Source organism: Hippoglossus stenolepis, chromosome 1 (genome assembly GCF_022539355.2).
Source record: "Hippoglossus stenolepis isolate QCI-W04-F060 chromosome 1, HSTE1.2, whole genome shotgun sequence".
Lineage (NCBI taxonomy): Eukaryota > Metazoa > Chordata > Actinopteri > Pleuronectiformes > Pleuronectidae > Hippoglossus > Hippoglossus stenolepis.
In genome coordinates this window covers 12,159,044-12,183,222 of record NC_061483.1, presented here as the reverse complement: position 1 = coordinate 12,183,222, position 24,179 = coordinate 12,159,044, and the positions used below count along the sequence as shown (strand labels likewise).

General features: G+C 41.7%; 1 protein-coding gene across 1 annotated transcript in view; it reads right to left on the bottom strand.

The window, feature by feature from the left end:
• Positions 1–209: 209 nt before the first annotated feature.
• Positions 210–24,179, bottom strand: part of igdcc3 (immunoglobulin superfamily, DCC subclass, member 3) — a 54,017-nt gene continuing 30,047 nt past the window's right edge. The window contains exons 3-14 of the mRNA XM_035155767.1: positions 20,063–20,207; positions 19,848–19,978; positions 19,382–19,519; positions 16,988–17,146; positions 12,581–12,746; positions 4,025–4,272; positions 2,645–2,809; positions 1,942–2,130; positions 1,521–1,625; positions 1,147–1,282; positions 782–992; positions 210–341 (exon numbers count right to left, since the gene is read on the bottom strand). Coding sequence (XP_035011658.1) covers positions 210–341; positions 782–992; positions 1,147–1,282; positions 1,521–1,625; positions 1,942–2,130; positions 2,645–2,809; positions 4,025–4,272; positions 12,581–12,746; positions 16,988–17,146; positions 19,382–19,519; positions 19,848–19,978; positions 20,063–20,207 — 1,925 coding nt within the window. The remainder of the gene's footprint in view (positions 342–781; positions 993–1,146; positions 1,283–1,520; positions 1,626–1,941; positions 2,131–2,644; positions 2,810–4,024; positions 4,273–12,580; positions 12,747–16,987; positions 17,147–19,381; positions 19,520–19,847; positions 19,979–20,062; positions 20,208–24,179) is intronic.

The window sequence follows — 24,179 nt, the reverse complement described above, 5'->3', positions numbered from 1 at the left end:
TCCATCAGAAGAGAGCTCTCCAAAACCAGGCCAAAAAAAAAAAAAACATCCTCTGGCATACAGTCCTAGATCCTCCTTAACTTACCAATAAAAAATCTTTGCACAAAAAGTAAAAACTACTTTGAAAGGAAACACTTTTCAACCTGAGTGAGTGAAGAGTCTAAGTGTACACTGTGGACAGTGTCGTGTGAATCAGCCTTCATACATGATTAGCCTTGGCCCTGCTGACCCGCTCCTGCTGCGGGAGGCTCCTGGAACTGTGTCTCCGAGTCCCGCTCCACCACGAACTCGTCCAGCGGTATCGTAGACAGCTGGGTTTCGTTCAGTGCGTAGGCATTGGACTGAAAACACACGCAAATGATTGTTATCAGACAGTGTTATAATTCATTAATGGACATTTGAAGCTGTACTGACAGATAGGAGAGAGACAGGAAACATGTGTTTTAACCATTGAACTTATTACAGCTTAATATCAGCAGCTCCAGGTATTGGTTCTCTCAGTTATGATAACACTGCACTTACATAGCAACAGTGCCCCAGTCCAACAGGGCAAGAAACACAAGTGACAAGATGATCATATATTTGGGTTTTTTGTTGTAATCTTCCCTTCACCGTCAAAATTGATGATGAAGACCCAACTTCAGTTGTAATAAACTATATTCTCCTTTAAAAAATCCTCAGTCATGATGTGTTTGTGTAAGCAACGTGTAACTTTTAACAGAGACTGAGTTAAAAAGACTTTCATTCATCCCGACACGGTGCTCTTACTACTGGGACTCACCATGCAGGAGTCTTGTGTGTTGGGTTGAGTGAAAAGTCTCTCGAGCTCGTTGCTGTCGACCACTTTCTTTCCAGTTGCGCTGCCGTTGACCTCCATCTCTCTCCTGGCAGCCCTGTTCAGCCCAGCGGCCCCCTGGGAAGAGGACGAGGATTCCAGCACCGCGCTGTGCCCCGCCTGGGGGGTTGCCTGAACTGTCTTACACATCATTAACCTGGAGATTACACCGACAGACACACACATAAAACACTTGTCAGCTGCATACACACGATAAACGGACATTGACCCTCGACAACAGTTATTGGCGAGTTATTTCCATTGGTTGCACTTGTTGTCGATAGTGATTTACACGCCAGGTTTGTACTGACCTGCCACGGTAGCTGAGGACGAGGAAAAGCACGCAGAAGATGATGCAGGTGACTCCGATGTGAATCCCGATTATGATGCCTGTAGTGGAAGTTTTACTCTGTTCGTCTTTGACACAGTCACACGGGGCGTCCAATACTGAGGAGACACGACGCACATCACAGTCAAACCACTGCCAGAGTTTGTATAAACCAGGATATGTCATGAAGTGTGCACGTTTGTGTATTGTGTGTATAGTGGATTGTTCGTCTGAGGAAATCAACATCACCTTGCCAAAATAAAAGATGACACGTGTGACTCAGTGAGACATGTTAAACCTTGATGCACATTGAGTAGCTGATGTGTGGGTGTGTTTGGTCGTGTCAGTTCAAATCACCAGATTTCTCCAACGCCTCCCGAAGTGAAACAAATCGCACAGTGGCGTTGCCGTCTCCGTGTTGGTTGTACACAAGCAGTTTAATCTCGTAGACCAGTGAGGGATCTGGACAAAAAAAGAGACAGAGAGAGATTTTCAGATTATGAACAAGGCAGAAAAACTTCACCCAGAATTGATCAAACACCACAGAGGTCGATATCGATCCTGACGGGACCAGGTTTGTCTGAGTGAGTCATATGTGGTCCTATGTTCAGCCTCAGGAAAAATACATCAATATTCAGTGTAGGAAAGTCATGATTGTCTGTTTTAATTCTGGATTAATATTAAGCACATTTCCAAATTCTGAGATGTTATTTTTTTTGGGGATAAGGATTACAATGACTAATAAGTGTGTAGAATTCCTCTTATAACAATGTCTCACCCAGCTGAGTGATGTTGTACTGGGTGATGTTGCGAGGGAAGCTGATGGGACCGGTGAACAGCGGCGTGTGGGCTCTTCTGTAATACAGCCTGAAGCCTTGATGTTGACCCATCTTGGAGGATGGCTCCCACCTCACCTGAAGAAAGCTGCTGTTCACCACCTTGGTGTAGAGGGAGGGAGGCGCTGGCACTGCAACACAATACAGACTGTCAGCCGGTGCAATACAGGCTGTCGAGTGGTACAACAACATGATAGAAGCAGCACCTAACAGTTAACAGGAATGCTTTTATTCTGTATCGGTGGAGTCGGAATAACAACAATGTCCTGTTATTTAGATTTTGATCAGGACTGTCACGAGTAAATATTATTTCAATAAGATGACTTAATAAATGTATTTTAAAAATCAATTTCTTTAATTTTAAAATGTTTGTCATCAGCTTCAAAGCCTTTAATGAATTTAAAATGAAAGTGTGTGAGCAAAGGCAGATTTAGGTGAATCCATTTATATTTTCTTCAGTTTGGTTGAAGCAAGATCTTAGGTCCTTCACGTTTTATGGATTTAAATTTTAATCCAACAGTTTGAAATCTTGCATGATTTTAACTTTAACTGAGCAAACAATACACAATACAGGTTTAAAAAAAAGTCTCCATGAATGTTTATGAAATATATGCTTCATGGATGAGTGTTATGCTTCCAGCTCACCCTCCCCGTGTGTGATCTGGGTGACACTGTCCGATGCTTTGCTGGCCCCGTGGGATGTGTAAGCCTTGACGTAGAAGGTGTAACTGGTGGAGGGCTCCAGGTCCCTGATGATCTGCTGCAGCGTCACTTTGCTGACGGCCTCCTCATACTCCATTTCCACTGGGTCTAAGGCAGGATGATGGAGGAGGAGGAAGAAGAAGAATAGATGGAGCAACAGAAAGAGGAGGTGATGGTTGAAAAGAGTGGGAGGTGGAAAGAGGAAAATGTATACGGCCAAACGAAACAGGGATGGAGGAGGAGCAGGTATCAAAAGACAGAGAGAGGGAACGATAAATACAATCTGTTAGTGTCATCGTTTCATGGTTATTGCCCATTTCACTTGTGTTATCAGAGCAGCTCTGTAAAACAGCTTATCTAGTTTGGCCCTGGGAGCCTGAATAATGATGGTCGGGTGAATTGCTGGGGTGGAGGAGACAGAAGGGGTAAATGTGGGAGTTTCAGAGGATCTGTTAAACCATTTTATTGCTCTTAATCTAGAAACATCCAACCATAACCACTATCTACCTCCAGCCCTCAACCAACTGGGCCGTGGAAGGAAGGGTAATTACAGCAGATCTTATTGGTTGGCCCCTGGGGCCCTTAATTATCCACCCAATAGAACTACTGAGAAAAACAGCAGCTGGCACTATAAGACTCTCACTACACAGAGAAACACATACAAACAGGACACACAAACCCGTAAAGCCTACACACTGCATCTATGTAAATTAGCATAGCTTCATATATGAAAACACACAGGGAGTGTCAAATTAGATATTCAAACATATGAATCCCAAAACAAGAAGATTTATATTCATATATTTTTTATAAATCGTTTTATTCATAGTGTGGGGAGTTGCACTTGGATACAGTTCCTATTTTTGTTTTTAATGCACTCACTAAAAATAGTTTAGACAAATGTTCCGCACAAATATCGTGTAACAGAGCAGTAAACACTATTTATCACAGTTTTCTGCACCTGAGGTTGTAGATAAGGTTCTATTTGAGTCTGTTTCACCTAATTAGCTAAATTCACTCTGAGTCGCAATATGAATTCATATCTTTGTGAACCACTCTCACAGCTGTATTCTCACATGGCTCATACAGACATTCTCCAGATATATTGGGTAAATAAAGTTCTGGAAAATGCTGACTGACATTTGTGTTCTCACTTACAGCCCCTGCAGAAAATTTCATGTGAATGTCCAAGCTCCAGAATCACTAACAATGGCCTTTGACATCACAATTTTATGTGGTTCATGCTTTACTTATTATCTGTTGGAGAACTTTATTATCCTGAGTTATTTCTATATTATCCACTGCATGTAACTGCCGCCTCACCTGAGGTCCTGCGGATGTGGAGCACATATCCGATGATGTCCTGAGTGTTCTGCTCGGGCTCCTTCCAGGACACCTGGATGGTGGTGGGTGAGAGGGCCTGGGCCTGCACATGGCTGGGCACACCGGGCAGTCCGTCAGCCCACAGCACCGTGAGGCGGGCACTGGCCTGCGTGGAGCCGGCGCTGTTCTCAGCGATGCACTGGTAGATAGCTTCATCTTCCTGGCTAATGCCGTAGACTGTCAGCGTGCTGTGAGGGCAGGAAGAGGAAAGAGGCGGAACAGGAAGGAAGAAAAGAAATTGAGAAAGAAAAAAAGGAAATGAGGAAGTTTAGTTTCTTTGACCAACATTTCCTCTTTGATAGATGTAACAATTTCATTCACTTGCTGTCAAGTGGAAAATGTTATTGTTTATTTTTCTGTGAAGGAAAAGGTACAATGCTCCTTTCTACTAAAAGTATGAAGTCTCCCAGAAGCTTTGTACCTCTACTTGAATAAATGCACTCAGGTATTCCAGCTGCCTCATACCCCACGTATGGGACTGCATACAAAGAAGAAGAATGTGACAGTGCATCGGTATCACAAGCTAGTGTGTTCAGCGGAGTGTGTGTTTGAGTGACTGATGGAAAGACTCCACTTACTACAGACGGGGGCAGCATGTATAGAAGTTCCTCACTCATGCAAAGCACATACTTTCAAACTGAACCGACTTCTACTGGAGCTCCCATTGGAGCAGATAAATGTATTTCACTGTTTCAAAAAATTTAATTTGCCGACATCGGTAAAACCTTTCATCTGTCCATGCACACATATGTACTCACATACCTATGCACACACACAACCTCCCACAGACAGTAAATCATTTTCCTCAGAGCATTCACTATATTCTCTTTGTTCCTGCCATGGCTCCTCACTATCGTACCTCCACCACTCTGCTCTTTGTCCCCATCTTTCTATCTCTGCTCCTCCTTCTCCTCTCCCACCTAACCTGTCGTCACGTATAGAAGAACTATAAGGTAGGCATTGTGTGTGTGTGGGGGTGTGTGTGTGCCCTGTGTGAGTTGGTTTGTGCATGCTGAGTAGGTGTTATTAGGTGAAAACACATAATCCACTCCTCTCGCTGCACTTATCCTGAGGCAAAAGGAAAAATAAAACATTTAACGTACTATGGAAATGAGGCCCGGTGGCGCAAAGCATGCCTTCATCCCATTTCATGCCAAGGCCATTTGTGCTGTATTTAAGGTTTAATGTGTGCTGGGGAAAACTGAGAACTTGCAAACAATGAGTACCCTGGGAATATGGGAGGGCACGAGTTGTAGCTTCGTCCATTTGGTCTGCGTTGACACACTGTAGCCCCGGGTGGCCGACCCAGCATACAGAGCCATATGAGCCACACAACACGTGGATGCCCACACTACAACTGCAGTGACTTATGACATAATATATAGCCTAATCTTTTCATAGGGCTGTTCTTTTTTCTCAATTGGACACCTTCAGGTCGGTCTTGTTCACAGTTATGGTCCCTTTATATATAAAGTGTCTGTAAAAACAGTTCAATGTTAATCTTTCTGTGGGCACCCATTTTCCAGAACTCTGTGGCTCCTTCTCTTAAAACAGATGTAAGTCTGTCATCCTCAGAACCTTAAATCATCCACAACTGGGTCACGACTTCATCTGCATCAGAAGAGGCTTTTCGAAAACTGTCAGATGCAGCAGTGAAAGCAGCTCTTCCTTAAAGCTGCAGGAGGGAACATTTAGAAAATAAAAACATGTTTACTAAAACTGTCACTGTGTTCTGACAGTGGAACGTGAGGCAGATAATCTTGGAAAAGGTCTGGCTAATACGGATAGTTTGAAAAACAAACAGTTTTCCTCTGTGTTTCAGCCTCTCGTCCACATGCAAATGGAGTTTTTAGCCACTAAACAGAGGTTTTTGCAAAACCCTCCCAAAATACAAATTTTCCAAATATACAGTTTCTGTTTATCTGTGTGTACACGTAAAACAAAGTGTTTAGGAAGGGGGAAAAATCAGTTTATTGTAGTAGTAGAAATTATTATTATTATGCAGCTTATTTGGAATGTTGTCAAACTCATCTAATGCATTTCTGAACAAGCAGCCTTTCTTTACATCCATATATAACTACAGGTTTCAATTTACTTCAAATCTGATATTCTCAGTTCTGGCAAACAAACTTCTGTATCTGCACATTGTTTCCTGTTTTATATCTGCATGAGGACATTTGGATCAATCCCACAATGATTACCTTTTTGTATTTTGAAAATATTGGCTAATTTATTGGCAGTATTGTAAAAATATTTCACATTTTCATTGATCAAAAATATATTCAAGCTCACAGATATAGCTTGAATATATAGCAAAGAGCAGCTTGCGAGCCACAGGTTTGCCACCCCCGGCGCAGACCTCCGTCATGGCATTTTAGGAGATTAGAAGTGCTAAGAAAACCTTCTGGCTTCGGGTTTTTATGCTGCGCTTTAAGTTGAAACAGTGGAATTGAGTGCCACAGGAGTTCAACGTATATCCTGCAGCATGCAGCTAATCTGTCATTTGCAGTTTGTAAGGACCTGTCGAGGCAGATTGTCATCTTTCTTTTGACAGACAGGTGGAATCCTCAGTGTATAAATCAGAATTTATTAAGAAATGTCAGGACGATCCCGTGAGGAAAACCATGCAATTTATTGAAAGAACAACATGTCAGCCCTGTGCGGTGTATGTGGTTTGTCACCGGACACCTTGTGGACCCACGAAATGGGACATGAGGAAAGTGGCATTTCAGCTCTCGACAGACAGCGCTGACCTCAGACCACACTCAGCAAGGTTTGCAAGGATGGATTTGTAAGGACAGCAGAGTGCTCTTCTGGGTCAGCAGGCAGGATGGAGGAGTGAATCATTCCATTTCCTTTTCAAAATTGATGTGGTGGGACAAAAATTACTGTAGGTCTCTAAACTGGGTCAGAAAAGGCTGTGAGCTGGAAGAGTTATTATTCCTGTCCGCTATACCTGGTGGATTCAATCTGGATAATTATCAGGTCAAAGAGGCCCCGCTATTTCACCCTCTCTAAGTCAATCTCACCTCTGACCCCTGAGGTGGCAGCAGTCGCCAGCCCTCAGCTCGCTACTCAACCATCACATTTCTGACAGCCTTTCATATCAGCGATAGATGGAGTGTTTGCAGACGGGCGGCCTGACCGGATGCCACGGACTCAGCAAAGAGGCCCCCGGGGAAGCACTGCTCAATGCCACCGGGACCCTGGATGAGCCTTGAGGGAAATTTCACAAGACGCTGCTCGTTTCAGAGGGTACAGCAGCATCCGCCCGCATGCTGGCACATCCACGTGCACGACATTCGTCGCCACATACACACAGACTGATCCTGCTGACGTTGAGCTTATTAAATTCCACACCTGCTGTCAAAACTCCCTTTTCAACTTCCAGGATGAAAGCTTCAGTGGTTTCAGCATTTTTAGTACAAGTGCGCTTAATGTGCTAAACGTGCTTGTTTACATATTCATGAATATTTGCTTTGTATCTTTTAGCAAACGATCACTGATTATTAATGACTGCAGCCTTTATCTGAATCTTACTCATTTACTCAATTTATCCAAAGAGATAACAACTGAGGGACAATAAGAGACCCTAAAGCTGGCATATGCTGCATCCTTCACCAAATCCAATCCATCCAATCTTGCTTACAAACAAACCAACAAACGTACAGGGCTGAACCTCCTTGGCCGAGGTAATAATTTGGTAACTGAAGAGGAAAGTGTCTGTTTTTCAGTTTTAAATGGAAACATCATTCCTCACTGTAAGAGAGATATGATGTGTAGAAGATGTAAATGGTCTGTATTTATAGAGCGGTTTTCTAGCCTTGATGACCACTTTCAGTGCTTTACAGTACAGTTTTGTATTGCCATTCACCCATTCAGACACTCATTCATACAGTTCATCTTAAGGGCAGCACTTTTTTCTATGAGGCAATTTGGGGCTCAGTATTTTGCCCATGGATACTACAGCATTCAGATGGGGAATACTGGGATCGAGGAGAAAGAATATCTTTATCCAGTTTTATTTAAATCGAGCAATTTGTCTGGACGAACATCTTATTTCTAGGGAGATCAAAGATTTATTGGGCATATTTTTACTCAAGTTTTTAGACTTTTTTCAATCTTGGTGTAGAGCTTTAAAATAGGTTGATGCCGTACATTAATATGCAACAGCAGAGCTGGGCCACCAAAGATCCATGAAGTGAGTGAAGAGAGAAAAAAAGGTCAGAAAGTTTGAATGAGTGTTTTGGGAGGACTATGGCCCGAGTTAGCTCGTCTCACATGAGCTCCAAAGCCAAGCTGTCCCGTGCTGACAGGTTGACACCATTATTTACTCATCAGTTCAAGGTCATTTCACAGATTGATGGATAAGGCCATGGGCCAGGGGAGTGGCTGACAGTGGGGCCTTGGGCCTGTTGTTCTGCTGCTGAGGCTGTGTTTACTCTCTGTTGTCTCCGAACAGCACCCCATCAAAAGCCAGCGCGGCTGCTCTGTATCCAGCGAGAGGGAAAAGGGGGAGAAAAAAAAAATACGGGGACAAAGAGAGAAAAGGAGGAAGAGGTGGGGAAGGGGGAGGGGGAGGAGCAGCGAGCTGTCTGTGGCCTGAGAGGAGGGAAGGGCCCAGGGATATGACTGATTACAGGCAGGGTCAGAGTTCAAGGCCAATGCCCAGGCCCCAGCTCTCTGTAATGGGGGCAGGAAGGGGGATGTGGGGCACAGAGAGGGGCTGCAAACAAGAAAGCCAGGTCTTGGTGAAAGACAGGGGCAAAAAAAAAGAAGAAAAAAGAAGAAAAGAAAAAGAGCCTTTGAAAAGAATTCTACAACGAAATGTCCAGGTTTATGTGGTAGCCTGTTCCTTCAGATGTCGGCCATTAATTATAAAACACACCACAGCGCTCACACACACACACTCGAAACACATTCTTTTCTTTGCCCTGTAAATTTAACTCTTTACGCACAAATGTAAACCTGTCCTGAGTTTTCTTACTTTCTTACAGAGAAAGAGACTACACTTTTCTCATACTTTCATTTACCACAAGTAAGGATTTAATTTTCTTTAGCATCGTCTACAATATCGCTTTTAAAACAGGCTGACTTTCAACCTCGTGCTTATAACACCGTGTGATGTGCGATCACAGCTCCCATGTCTTGGATGATTACGCATCCAAGCTTTAAAGACGTAAGAGTGAGGCGAGTCCTTATACATAATTAGCAACAGCTCTCAAAGAGGCTTCAAATAGCCACGATAGCCTGTTTTACAGGAGCCTGGTCAGCAGAGGCTGATAATAAATGGGATTACAATCATGCTCGAAATGTGTGTGTGTGTGTGTGTGTGTGTGTGCCTGAGTGTGTGTGTGCAGATGTGTGTATCAAGATCTGTGAAACACACAACTTCACCCTGAGCAGCAACATCTGTTTACAGAAGCAGCTTCGTCATCTTACATTATATTTCAAATAGCTTTGTCTTCTCCCTGTGTGTTTTATGTGTGTGTGCGGATGAGGAGACACAACAACACTGTGAATTTTCAAGTTTGATTATGCGTGTGCACAAAATGAATGATGGCATGCACCACTGGGCTATTTGCGCACATATGGGCTCACTTGTCTTTTGATTAATGTGTGTGCATGCGTGTGTGTGAATGAAATGTACAATCGATTCCCTTTTCTCCCCTTGTCTGATTTGCTCTTGAAGGTCAGGGTCATGAGGGCCGAGCTGAGAGGAAAAACCTCTGCTCACACACACACACACACACACACACACACACACACACACACACACACACACACACACACACACACACACACACACACACACACACACAAATGACAATCTCCCTGTTGGGGATATTATACTCACTGTGCAGTATATCCAAGCTTCCCTATCAGATAGTGTGTGTTTGTGTGTGTGTGCTTGTGTGTATAACTGCATATAAGAACAAAGTCATTGTGTTGCCTAGAGTGGAATATCATTTGCATATACCATTACTTCTGTTTTGGATCAGTTCAGGAGGTAAATTGGGTTCATACCATCTAAATTTATTTCCATTCACTACTTTTCCTACAACATGGCTTAACGGGCTTTAATCAAATCTCATTCTACTTACTTTACTTACTCACTCGCGAGAATAACCAGTTATCTGAAAAAGTTATCCGAAAAATGAACACTTGAACATATATTAGCCTGATAAGAACAATCGAAAATGACAGAAACTATTTCTGAGAAAAAATGTATTTAACTTTATAATTACTATTATTTATTATTATTATTTATTTAGTATTACTTTTAGTTCTGCCCTGGTCCCATCTACTGACATGGAGGAGGTAGGGTTTATGACCTGTATGCTTTGGCTATACGTTTAGGGAGCTGTTATGCCATTGGTCTTGACAAATAATTAAACTATCTGAGGTTATATAAACCATATTTTGGAATATTCATAACTTCACTTTTCGCTTTTGCACTTTTGGATGGACGAAAACTTATCATCTCCGGTTTCGGGGAATTGTTTTGTGAATTTTAAGCCCTTTTCTAAAAACAAATTGATTAATCAGAAATTATTGGTGGATTCATTAATGATGAAAAAAATAGTTATTTCCATCTCTAGTTGTGAGAGAATGAAATTACTGCTACTCTGAAAGATATCTGTCAAAGTAATTAAGATTACACAAACATATTTTACAGCAGATATGTATTAACACTGGAGAGGACTGATTTTCATAATAACTAATCTGTAATATTATATCGACGGTGATAATTAATTACATTGTCCTCGATGTACAAATCACACAGTTCAGCTCCACATTTCACATTCTTAAGATGGACATCAAGCTGCCCCGTTCTCTGCATTTCCTGGTCAACTAGCTGAGTTTATGAGCTCATTAGCTAATGGTAGATCTCAAGCTGAGGCCTGCCTCCTTAACCAATCACAGCGCAGAGTTTGTGATGCATGAGATCCATATTATAGCAGGTCATACACTAATGGTGGCAAATGGAAACACTGTGATGCCCCGACTACCCGCTCTATCTTTATCTCTCTCTCGCTCCTCATTTGTTCTTATTGCAAACTCATCATTTCTCTTTGACCATCCGGCCATTTTTTTTTCCTACATTGAAGTCTGGCCTCTCATTTGTTTCCTCCCTCTCTTCCTTCCTCGGTTGTTAGTCCCTCGCTCCATCTCTCTGACTAATATAGACTGGTATATGCGAAGTGTGAACGGAGCAGTGTATGTGAGCGATGGAGGTGTCTGCTCCCTTCACTCACTGCAGCAGAGTGCAAGTATTGATTCTTTGGTACATATTTAAAATATGCACTTAATACTCTATTTTATGAGTAATAACAACATACATGGCTGGTTAGCTGCCAGGATCAGCCGGAACCTTGAGGAGAAAAGCAGGTCTAACTTGTGATCCGCTACACTGTATCATCGCTAAGATGTTTCTGCACCGCCACATACAGGGTGAGACAGGATGTACTGTACAATAAAACATTTTATGCAACACGCAGCATTCCTAGTGTGCGGTGCCGAGAATGGTAACTGACTGAGCTGGTTGCTCGGTAATTCTGCTCGTGGCATTCCGGGGGACTGCCACGGGAAAGAATCCAACATCGAGTCAATACGCTGCTCACACACAAAGGTACAAATAGACTGAGGCTCATGTCTTGGCAGGCACAGCAGCTGCAGCGTCAGAAGCAGAAGAAAACGCAGGGAAACAGAACATTTGATGATGCTAATGATCAGATCAAGGGAGCAGTGATTAATAGTGACATCTATACGACTTCAGAGAGCTTGGTCCAACCTTAAGAAGATCCAGTGACGGACATGAGAGTTGGGTTGTGTTAGTTTGAATTAAGTGATGTCCTACATAAATCCAATTATAATAGTTTCAGATTCAAAATAAAGTAATATAATTATCATACCACTTTCTGATAAGTTGCCCTTTATTAATGGTTTACTTGTTTTAATTAATGACCGTATTCATTCAATTGTTTAAAAATGCTGAATAAACTAAGAATCTGAAATATTGTGGGATCGCAGAGTTGTTATTATCCTTAATATTTGGTAAATAACGTAAATATTTACGTTTTCACACTTTCTAGTAAACAAATATTGAAATAAAGTGAATAGTTATACATGTGAATACATTTATAAGAAATGTAATTAAATCCAGATTCTCTGTAAATAATGTGTGAAGTATTAGTTAATGACTTCTAGAACATTAATTAAGACATTAATTAGGACTTTCAAAACTTTTACAAGTTTTCCTCACACTTAGTAAGGAGACTCCAACCTATGTACAGGCTGAATATATACATGAACAATCAATTGATGCAAATGTAAACAGTGTACACAACATGATGCCAAAGAAAATCCTCAGTAAAGAGAAACCGTGGTCACAGGCAGAACTCTCTGACAGTAACAACAGGTTCAACCCATGGATTTGTTGGTATTCTTCTATAAATATATTTCCACATACAATGCAAAGGTTTTCTTTCTTACCTGTTATTGTTCCTGAGTCTGACGTGTGCCCCGGGTTCCAGAATCTGCCCGTTCTTCAGCCAGGTGAGCTGGGGCTCAGGCTCGCCCTGCGCCTGGCAGGTAAAGATGGCGGTGGTGCCGACAGGACGAGCAATGGACTGAGGAAGTTGAACAAACTCAGCTGGAGCTGAAAGAGCAGAAAAACGGAGGTTCAGACAAGATGTTCCCAAGATACAAAGAGAGTGCCAGAAATATCAGTGACAGAAAAGGGATCTATGACCATGTCTTTATTAAAGGACAAAGTGATGTTGATGAAAAGACACAAAACCAAGAGAGAGTGAGAATTAGAAAAGAAAACTATGAGAGCCCACCAGGTAGCAAGGTTATTCATTGTACAGAAATAGTACAATAATAGATGTATATAAACTCTGTTGCTTATCTATAATTCAGGGTCATTTAGCAGGAATGTAAAAGACACAAGGTCAATGCAGATTCGAGGAAAATAAAAAGAGATAGAGAAGACTAGAAATGTGGAGGAATGACAACAACAACAGCAGCAGCAAAACTTGACAACAACACATCCACATGAACACAAAATGCTGCAGTTTACAGGTTCATCGTATCCTTCCTCTGGTTTCAATCCATGGTCAATCAGTGGTAATAACCTATTCATTTGAAATGGTTCTCGCAGAGTAATTACAGTTACGTCCCCTGGAGTTTGATTCCTGGGTTCATGCTTTTATTCGAGCTGGCAGGCGTCGCCATCTCCACTGCACTCATTATTGTCCAGGCGGCTTTCAGTGATTTGATAACCAAAGGTATTTATGACCATATTAACTCAATAAAAAAAACGTTATGGTTATTATAATATCTCAGAGTCATCACTGGAGGATAGTGAGCCGGAGAACAGGGCATATCATATTGCCTGTTGTAAAAGAGAAGAAAGCTCTACTCTCCTGCCGTCCCAATCATTTTACTCATCATTACCTGGTGGGACAGAGCAACAGAAATCAAATTGTAAAATTACAGGTTTTGACTGATTTGAGTGACAGTTTGGAAACAAAATCTCAAGTGGAGTAGAAATAAAAAAACAGGATCAGTGACTCATGTTCTTAATAACCAAATTGAATGCAAGGGAGCTGGCTATGTACCAAAAGCAAATACTTAACATAGCAACTTTAACAGATTGTGCACATGGTATCTCCGCCAGGGAGGTTATGTTTTCACCCCTGTCTGTTTGTTTGTATGTTTGTGAGTAAGAGTTCTCAAAAATAACTAAACTGATTTTCACGAAACTTGGTGGAGGTTTGTGGTACGGGTCAGGGAAGATCAAGGGATTTTCGTTCACTGTCTTTAACATTGGTCGGTAGGGAGTTTAGAATCCTTTTTGTGGATTTTTCAGAGAATAATTCAAAAATCTTTATGAAGAAAACCAGGCAGATGTCAGAGACTGATGCAAACAAAAAAATCCGATTTAGTATATTTTATTTGTGGTTCCATAAGGGACCTGTTTTTTTTTTTGTACTTAAATATCACTAAGACACATTTAGAGGACAATGAAATGAGACAGAGATACACAGACAGTGAAAGAGAGAGATTTAATTTTTGACATCTGTGGCTACATCAGTGGTTTAACACTGTGATTAACTCATTTCAGATGCTTTTTTACATTTTCACTGTTTTTCCAGAAACAATTAATGGATCATCTTGATGATAAAAAATCTGAAATCTATGAGTGTGTGAAATTTGGTCCAGCTTGATTGAATTTAAGGGGACTGGCCTTGGCGGAGGTCTTGCTGGGGGACTTTTTTCAGCTGTAGATTAATATGTATATGTATGTGAGATTGACTCAAAATAAAATGCAGTGTCCATATTCATCGTAATGACGGAGAATGGCATTAACAAATAATGCCGGACAACAATGAAGCTTTATGGCACAGAGGAATAAATTATATCTGTGTGTATATATTAAGCTACACAGACAATACCGCTTGTTCCCATCCCAGTGGACAAAATGTTGTCTGACATTATTTCAATGAAAGCATTTCCATTCTCTCATTTGAAAAGATGAGGGACACGTAAGGCGTTTGAAAGGAGGCTGCTGACAGCTTGTGATTGTCCTTTCATTTATCTCTCCCTCTCTCCCAGCTTTATTCTCTCTTTGAATGCCGTCTCAAAGGTGAAGGTCAGAGGGAGCTCGGGAAGGTATTGATTCGTACCTGTAAGGGTGTGGGTCATATCATCAGCACCATCCATCCATCTTGCTCTTGTTTTTCCCCATTTGGCTCACACACACACACTTTGACTCTCCTCCTTCTTTCTTTGTTTCTTGTGTCTCTACGTTTGTACCCCAAAGGAGCCAAAATGAACCGAATTGATTAACTGTATCAGTGCATTTGTGAGATAAGTGATGGTTTCATAAGCAGTAAATTGGAGCTCCTGATTGCTGGACATGTCTGCTTTGACACCCTCTCATGTCCACAGAGGTGTCAGCTGGCTTATTGACACCACCCTAATAGACCAATTCTTTAAGCACATGCAATAAAATCTACAGTTTTTTTTCTAATAATAAAATAGACCGAATTTACATTTATTTGAAATTAACGGTAAATCTTTGTTTCCACAAATCGATAAACGGCCAAAAACATATAATGAGCATTTATGGGTTATCTTCTTTGTTCCTGTTTGGGTAGCGGGCTTGTCTCAGAGTTGACAGGCAGATAACATGAAATATTGATCTGGATCAATACTGCTATGAGCTGAAGCAAAGTGTGGTCCATCTGATCAATATGTGAGTGAGGCTGATCCTGGATGTTTCCTGCTTGGTGACAATTAATGCGCAGGGCCACCCACACCTGGCATCATCTCATTGGTCAAAACCATCCATCTCTCTAATCTAGAGGGACGACACCAGTTGTGGACTTTACAGCACATTAACTATAAATGTATATTTTATAAAGTATTGAACATTGCAGAAGATATTAGATTAAATAAAATTGCATTTCTCTTTTTTTCCAAACGTATAAGAATATCCTACACTCTTACATTAAAAACCCACTGGACAGTATTAAAATGATAATGTGTTTCCGAGTTGCTTTGACAAATCATAAATGTATCGTCATGGCAGGGTTACAATATGATTGAGGTTATTTTCCATTAGTCGCTGCCACAAAATCATCAACATCTTTAATGGAGTTTGTTTGGTTTCTCTGCGATTTGGCTTTGAAAAATAAATAAATGAAGATAAAGAGGAACTAAAAGGACTTATTGGAGATATGGTGTGTGTATTCTTGGTCTGTGAGACTGAACTCAAACATGTTATGAAGATCAAAAGCTGCAATTTGCTGCTAATTGTCATGGCAGTGAGCAGTTTTCTTCTGTATTATTATTGTGTCATCAGAGAGTTCAAAAGACTCATAACTACCACAGCAAAAAGCCGATAAAAATACTGTAGAATTTGTCAATTTAAAAATGAGGGTATGAGAGTTTTTGATGATATTTGCTTTGCAGTGGCCACATAAAAACAAGAAAATTACAGTCTAGAATAAGTTCTCTTATTTTTATGTCTTCTAACAATTCAAGTTCCACAGATCTGAAGAAAATCACAAAATCATATTGCCTGATTCATCTTCTTCTCTTAAACAGCATTTTAATGACCACAATAGCTGAGTTTACAGACTTTGCTGCTTCTTCATGTGACACTGTAGATTTTGTCTTGTTTTTCATGCTGTGATTTTGCTGATAGTAAAAGCTTGATGGATGGTGTTAATGAATCGATTTGATTGTTTGTATTTTCATCGCTACCTGGCTGTCACTGGTAACATGTGAAGCTGTCAGGTCATGTGAATTAACGATCACCTCTAGGTCTTTAGTCTTTTTGACGGATGATTTACGTTACCTAAATTATTTACAAGAAAGTTATGTAATTCGTTTCACAGCATCTTTAAACACACAGACAGCGGTGTTGGAAAAAACATTTAAGGCATTTATTATATTTATATATTCTGTATATACTGTTATATCTTATACTGCCAAACCATGAAAGCACTGGGTTGACAATGACTATTCATTAAATATTAAACTAAACAATGTTGTTTAGTCTGACAAACTGTACAAAATGGTGAAATAAATAATAACCATCACGTGTTCAGCAAAGCCACAGTATAAATACTATTTTATAAGTGAAAATAGTTCACATGGCTCACGGGTTGATGTAGCCTGAGGGACCCTTAGCAGACCATTACTTGGGTCCCCAGGGAGGTATGGACTGGGTTTGTATTTGTGTTGCCTGCACAGAGGTCCACCCACAGAACTGACAAGATTCACCTTATCACTTGCACCACAGCTGCATTCATGGGCTTCGAGTTTCCCTCCACAAGCCCTTTCTTATCTTCTGAAAATGGCACATTGCTTTCATCCAGAACTCACCTTGGACCACCAGTCGTCCCTGAGCAGTCCTCCGAACACGAGTCCCTGGTTTGTTAGCGGCACACACATAAACCCCTGAGTGCTGCACGCCGACGTCTGAGATCATCAGATTCCCTGTGCCGAGCACCTGGATCCCCTCCACGCCGATGGGACGGCCGTCTGGTCAGGGAAAAGAGAGGGAGAGAGAAGAAGAATTTATACAAGACAACAAGAAAAAGCCTGGCTGTGCAAGTGTACAGTACCTGTTAGGTGGGGGTCACACTACAGTAAAGATCTGAGTGGGCTTGAAATTGCCATCAAGAGAGACTGACTAAATATATTGCACATTTACGGTCAAAAGCTCCTTGAGGTAGAGCTATTTCTGGACCTCCCAGAGGTCAAGGATGCAGCTTTCACAGTAAAGTGTGCATTTCACAGAATTGTAATTTCTTGTGATGAAGCCGCCAGAACAGACACAGAGGTAAGAAAGAGAGAGAGGCCACTGGGTTTGTCGTCTTTATCTGGAGCTTGTGATGGTTGTAAAAGTGATATTGTTATGAGAGTTTAGAAAAGGTTTTCTAAGGTTTTACAGTGATTAAAAGTTTGTATTATATGTTCTCATTCTCTAATGGAGGGTCAGTCAATCTAAGCTTTGTGCCTTTTGTCTGACAAAGCCTTGTAGTGCAGCACATTCGCTGTTAAACGGTTACACAGGAGATGTTCCTGCCGCCACAGGGGACCAGAAACTCTAACTGCGACTTCTAATCTCCTATCTCCTTACACAATCCATAGCTGCCTCCTCTCTGCTCTAGCTGTACTTACATGATAAACTCACACTTTCCTGTGCTCCCTATCTGCAGTTTCAACTCCAGCACTGACTTCAGCCTCTGTCTGATATTAGCTTTGGGGCCACGGGGGCATTTAACTCCCATCTATGACTTCCAATCAATCAATCAATCAAATTTTATTTGTATAGCCCATATTCACAAATCACAATTTGTCTCATAGGGCTTTGACATGGTGTGACATCCTCTGCCCTTAACCCTCAACATCTTCCATCTGCGGTATGGTCCAGGCTTGATGTGTTAAAAGGCCAGGGCAGGGAGGCAGGGAGATGGGTACCGTCCATGCTGGACATATGCAGAGGCAGGAGCTGCAGCCAGAAATACAAACCATATGGTCGCTACTCAACAGTGTATTTTTAGGTGGGGATCTCTTTGGGTGCATCTTGGATTTAAATATAATTCAATGTTTAATTTACACTGTGTAATCAGAAGGATCAGTTAAAAACTCTGGCACATTGTACACGCTCTATTTAGACAAGATGCAATTGTTGTGATGGAGAGGACAATATTCGCGATTAATCACGACAAATAATGGAGATGAGATAAATCACTCCAAATTGCTCACCAAGTGTTTTTTGTCAGAATCCGTCATCATGATGTTTTATTGCTCTTTCGGCATTTTTCCCATTACCACTAACAGACTCACTGGACTGAGAAGTAACAGTCCAGCGATCTTTTGTCTCAACAAAGACCGACTTGTTCTCTTTATTTAGCCTTTTTCAACTATATTTCTTTCTCCCTCTCGCTTGCCCCCTCCATCAGCTTCGTCAGGCACTAATTAAGTTAGTCAGAGAAGAAAGACAACAAGCCAGCAAGCTGTGGAGCTGCGCAATGAATAGCAGCAAACAAACTCAAGCATTAAGGAGTGACTGATGTGAAACTATCAGATTCATTATGCGTCTTATCCCAGCCTCCCTGCCGTAATCTAATACATACAAATCCCATCGTGTTAGCATTTCATTCTAGCGATATTGTGTAAGGCAATACCCTAAATCTGATTATGCCCGACTGCTTGGGAGGGGCGGCAATTTACATTTCAAATAGCAAATCAGATTGGATAATAGGTAAAGAAAACAGATACCAAATTGAAGAATTGGACACAACAGACTTTGACTGATAGTCAAGAAAAAATGCACGTGACGGAAGGGGGAAACTAATCGTATCTGTCTCAGCACCTCATAGCAATTAATCAGAGGCTCTCCGGTGCAGCAGGTTCAACTTCATGAGGAAATGAAGTGTGCATTTATCAACACAGAGTCGAAGGTAATGTTTAGCCCTAAGGCCTAATGTTGAATCCCATTGCCTGCATGTATACACAATACCCTGCTGTATCAGATGTATTCTGGGCGCACATATACATTAAACAATACAGAAAGGATCAAAGCTGTGTTGTGGAAAACATACAAACACATGAAAACACAAAGCACATAGGGCTCACACAAAACACTGAGTATGTATGAATGCACACACACACATGCACAAATGCACACACACAAACCGAATAATCTAAACTACATAGATGCACCCTCCAGGGGCCTCGTCTTTGAACTGATCAGGAAATGTTTCTCACCTAGTCTGCTCCAAGACACGATGGGCCGAGGGTATCCTGTTGCAATGCACTCCAAGATGGCGGTTTGGTGAACAGTGAGGGTGAGGTTTTCTGGTCCAACCAGGATCATGGGCTCTTTGTAGACAGATGACTGGGAGCCTGGAAGAAAAAGAGGGGAGAGGGAAGCAGAAGATGGGAATGAGCATGATGGATGGCATCCTTTAATTGGATTTCTCTGGAGTGCATTAGCTCGATATGCTGTATCTCTTGGATCAGGCAGAGAAACAATGGGTTTGGAAATATGCTGGATAGATAAACAGCTGATAATGCAATGGTTGTTTTCAAGCAGTGATGGGGAGAACAAAGAGCGTCACACAACACAGATTTAAAAGTTTATCTACAGCGAGGGTGTGTTATGCTTGCTTCCATGTGACAAAAAGCAGTCTGCACATGGGAGGTAGTTGTGAAATTCAATAAATATAACAACCTGAAACTGTGAGGATTGCCTCAGTGCTGTGTTTGACTCCGGCACTGTTGTGGGCCACACAGCAGAACCGTCCACTGTCCTCCTCTGTCACCCCAGTGATCTGCAGAACACCTGTCGGCAGCAGAGTGTATCTACGAGACAGAAGAAAAAGATAAACACAATGAGACCTGGTACATTTCTAATAAGCGTGAGGTTGAGCTGTGGTTCGGTCCAACCTTTCGTCCTTGGTGTCCACCGGGCGGTTGTCTTTTTCCCAGCTGATGACGGGCTCTGGCAGACCACGGATCTGACACTGGAATCGAGCCACGCCAGAGTCCTCAGCGTGAACCGACTCTGGCTGGACGTGGAAGTCTGCCATGGCTGTAGAGGGAAAGAGAGAGCGAGAGAGAGAGAGGGGATGTAAGGCTATAACATCAAAATACAGCAAGGCAACTACAGAGCAACAAGCCTGCCTGTGTGCAGGAGATAAGTATTTCTGTACCGGTATACAGTGTACATGCTCAAGCTATAAATATGTAGTAAATTATGTATACATATATACGATTATATTTATATACCGGGCAAAGTATGTACCATTCTCCTGAGTTCATGTTCTCTGGTATAACATCTCATCTCAACAGTAACACTGTGTGAGGTGCTAATGTCATTTACATATGTTAATTAACACGTAGTATAGAAAAAAAACTCAAGCAAAGGGATGACGATCTCCAGGGTGTGAAGACTGACTAGTTGAAAGAAAAGGACTGAGCACAATGTAGAACTGTTGTACTCAGGGACACACAAGCAGGGTTTTTTAACAGCGCTCAACAAAAAGAGGAAACTCTTTACTCACCACAGCACCGAGTTTACACAAAGAGAATAATACTGCCAGCTATAAAGTTACTGTTTTAAAGGAAAACGTTGCTGGATCAAATATTTTCTGAAACTATTTCCCGTGGCTGTTCCTCAAAATAAATGTTTTCATGTTAATTTCAGAATATTTAATACAGAGTGTCCTTAAATATCAAGTGCACTAATCTACACTGTAGACAGAGGTCTTAGCAGTTTAAGACCTTGGTTTCTTGGTCACAGAGGGAAACTGGGAGTTATAGTTAGTTTTTTTCTGATATCAATAATGAAATAAGACAAAGGAAAGCACAGACAGTGAAACTTTGTATTTTTTTTTAGAGGGACTTTTTGTCATTGAGCCTTTATTAATAGGACAGTTCAGGATCTTTTTTTCACTTTCTTTAGCATTGATTGGGCATTTTTCAACATTTTTACAGTTTTCCCAGGGAATAATAAAATAATCCGGCACATTTAGAGATCTATGTGTGTGTGAAATTAGATGCAGCTTTATTGAATTTAAGGGGACTGCTGGGTCTTGGTGGAGGTATACGCTTTACTGAGTGCCATTCATTGAAAGTTTGGGGTAATGTAAAAACCTCAAACAACAGCTCTAAAAATTTCACTGCAGAACATTGCTGCTACTGCTGTTGCACCACAGGTCAATAGCTGCATTCAACGCATGTACAGTAGTTGTACATGAGCTGCAGTCCTCAGGTGCTGAAGGTGATCGTTACATACACGGGGCCTGCGTATGGATTTCCTGCCATATGTTAACATTTAGTATGTAGGTCAGGCACATTTTAAAACATTCATGCTAACAACGACAAAGGCAACACGTACACACACACGCAGGGTAACTAACACACACACACACACACACACACACACACACACACACACACACACACACACACACACACACACACACACACACACACACACACACACACACACACCATATAGCAAAGCCAGTATCAATAGTCCAACAGAGAGCCTCATTCAGCTGCACCTCACATATCTACTCCCTGCAGAACAAAGGCGTCATCGAAGGTGGAGCCAGCAACAAACTCAATTAGAGAGAGGCCCTCCGCTTTCGCAGTTCTCCCACCTTCTTCAACACAAGTGTACTCATTTAAATGTCAACCATAATTAACTTAGACGAAGGGGGACTTATCTGAACACTGTTAGCATAACAAGAGGGACGGACCTCTTATTATTTCATAACCTCCTGCTCTTCCCATCCTGTAGCCTGCATTAATTCCTTACTTACAGGATGAGTGAGTGGTAAGCAGCACTATACCAAGGAGGCTTTTACGCCTGGAACATGGCAGGTTATTGTCTGTTTGTGTTTCCACTAATGCCTTCTTACTTCCCTACTTCTTATGTTTAGTGAGTGGGATTGATTCCCAGCAGAAAGCTGGCTGTACTGCATTTTACACTGTGAATATAGTTGACTAATTCCACAATTTCTGCTTTGAATTGTCCACACCGACATGTCATTCCTGTTTATTTCCTCCACCAAGGAGGTTATGTTTTCATCTGCATTTGTTTATTCGTCTGTTGTCTGTTAGTTGGCAGGATTAGGTCAAAATTACTGGACATATTCCCAGAAAACTTGGTGGAAGGAAAGAGCCCATTGAATTTGGTATCTTCAGCGGTTCTAAAGATACCATGACCTGGATGACTGGGAATCTTCACAGATTTATTACATTTTGATGTTTAGGGAACTGATATTTATGAATATGTGCAATTTGGTACAGATGCAAATAAACATCTGGATCTAGATTTTGTAGTAGTGTCATAAGGGGGATTCTGAGTGCCTTTCTAGTTTTATCCTGTTGCACAGGGCTGACATTGCAGCTTAAAAAACTGTATCTGTATTTAAATGTAAATAAGACACACACAGTCTTATAGTGGACAGGAAATTGAGAGAGAGACTTCATCTGAGGGGCATTATGTGGCTACATCAGTGGTCCAACGCTGTGATTATTCCATTTCACAGCTTAATGAGAAGTGTGGCATTCTCTAACACGACTTGACCTTAGATCTTTGAATGGATGTATGGAGCTCTGATGAAAAATTAAACATGCTAATTTAGTATTCTCCCAGTAGCGACTGCAATCTCCCTGTAAGCTTATGGGTTCTCTACGGGTTTTTTTTTCAGGATTATAAAAACACAGAGAAAACCTGACTGTTACTCATCCCGACAGATTTCTCAGGCTCATATTTTTTTATTTTGCCTCTATACTACAAGGCAACACTTAAACAGCTGTCCCTCTCACTGGTGTAATTCAGCTTAAGTGCTTATCTCAAGGGCCCAACTGCAATTTTTCCACCTGGGACACACAACCTCCTGGCCATAAAACGTTTTAGGCCAACTTCACTGTAAAGCGTAGATGGTCTGGATGCCACAGAGAACATCAGTAGTATTTTATCACCGAACCCCCTGTTATAGTACAGATACAGCTCTTTACATGCTCTTTAGAAAACGGTTTCCTCTTAAGCACAGTGAACTGCAAGCCCTAACACATTCTTCTCTTTCATTTCAGTTTACTAAAGTTGTAAAACACTGGAAGTCATTGCAAACTTGTCAGAAGTATCAAATTATTGTATATATCCAGTGACAGAATATTGGCCCATAAGAACACTTTTATGGCTTCTCACTCCCCTTCCTAGACAGAGTGTTGACAAAGGCAATCAGCAATACTGTCCGTCTTGGCGAGCTGTAATGCGGTGCTCGGGCAGAGGCTGGCATGGGTGCAGCACAGAGTGAAAGCCCTGAAGCCACTGACGCTGCTGATACAGGGAGGTTGGATATGGTGAAAACAGCTAGACAATCCTTCAGACCACAGCACACAGAAAACAAGGGCTGACGGTCAGGGAAGCTCACGGTCTTGGAACAAAGTCTCAAATGAAGATACAGGCATGCGTGCACATAGCTGTCTGTGCTGTACTGACGAACAAAAGAGGACCAGTGCCTATTGGATCTTTCTTGTGCATCTTTGCCAAGTAGTCATGGTGTCCACTGATCCGGCTGCTGGAGTGTGTCCGCCGACACAGCCCCCCTAACGGGCCCCACCCTTGGCCCTCATGCATAAAACATGAATTCTCCGAGAGGCCCACAGCCCTGCGACCATCAACACACTAGCGGGATCAGACACAATTGGAAAAAAATCACAATAAGTTTACATAAACAGACGGAGGCAAAACAAACTTGCTAACCATTCCTGCCGGATATAAAGGAAAACAGCCATTCGTAATCTATTATTGTCGGAAGTTATTGTTGGAGAGGTTCCAGAGTCAATCTAAAGTGATGTAGCTCAGCTAAAGCATTTAAATATAAACACATGCAAAGAGCTGCTTCGACAGAAACACACAATATTGATCGGCCTCGCTGTAGGAAAAGACAGACACACACACATTCGAGGCACCGAGGCGCTCTCACTCATCTCCAGCAGCAGCAGCAGCAGCAGCAGCAGCAGCAGCAGCAGCATCGGACCTGTT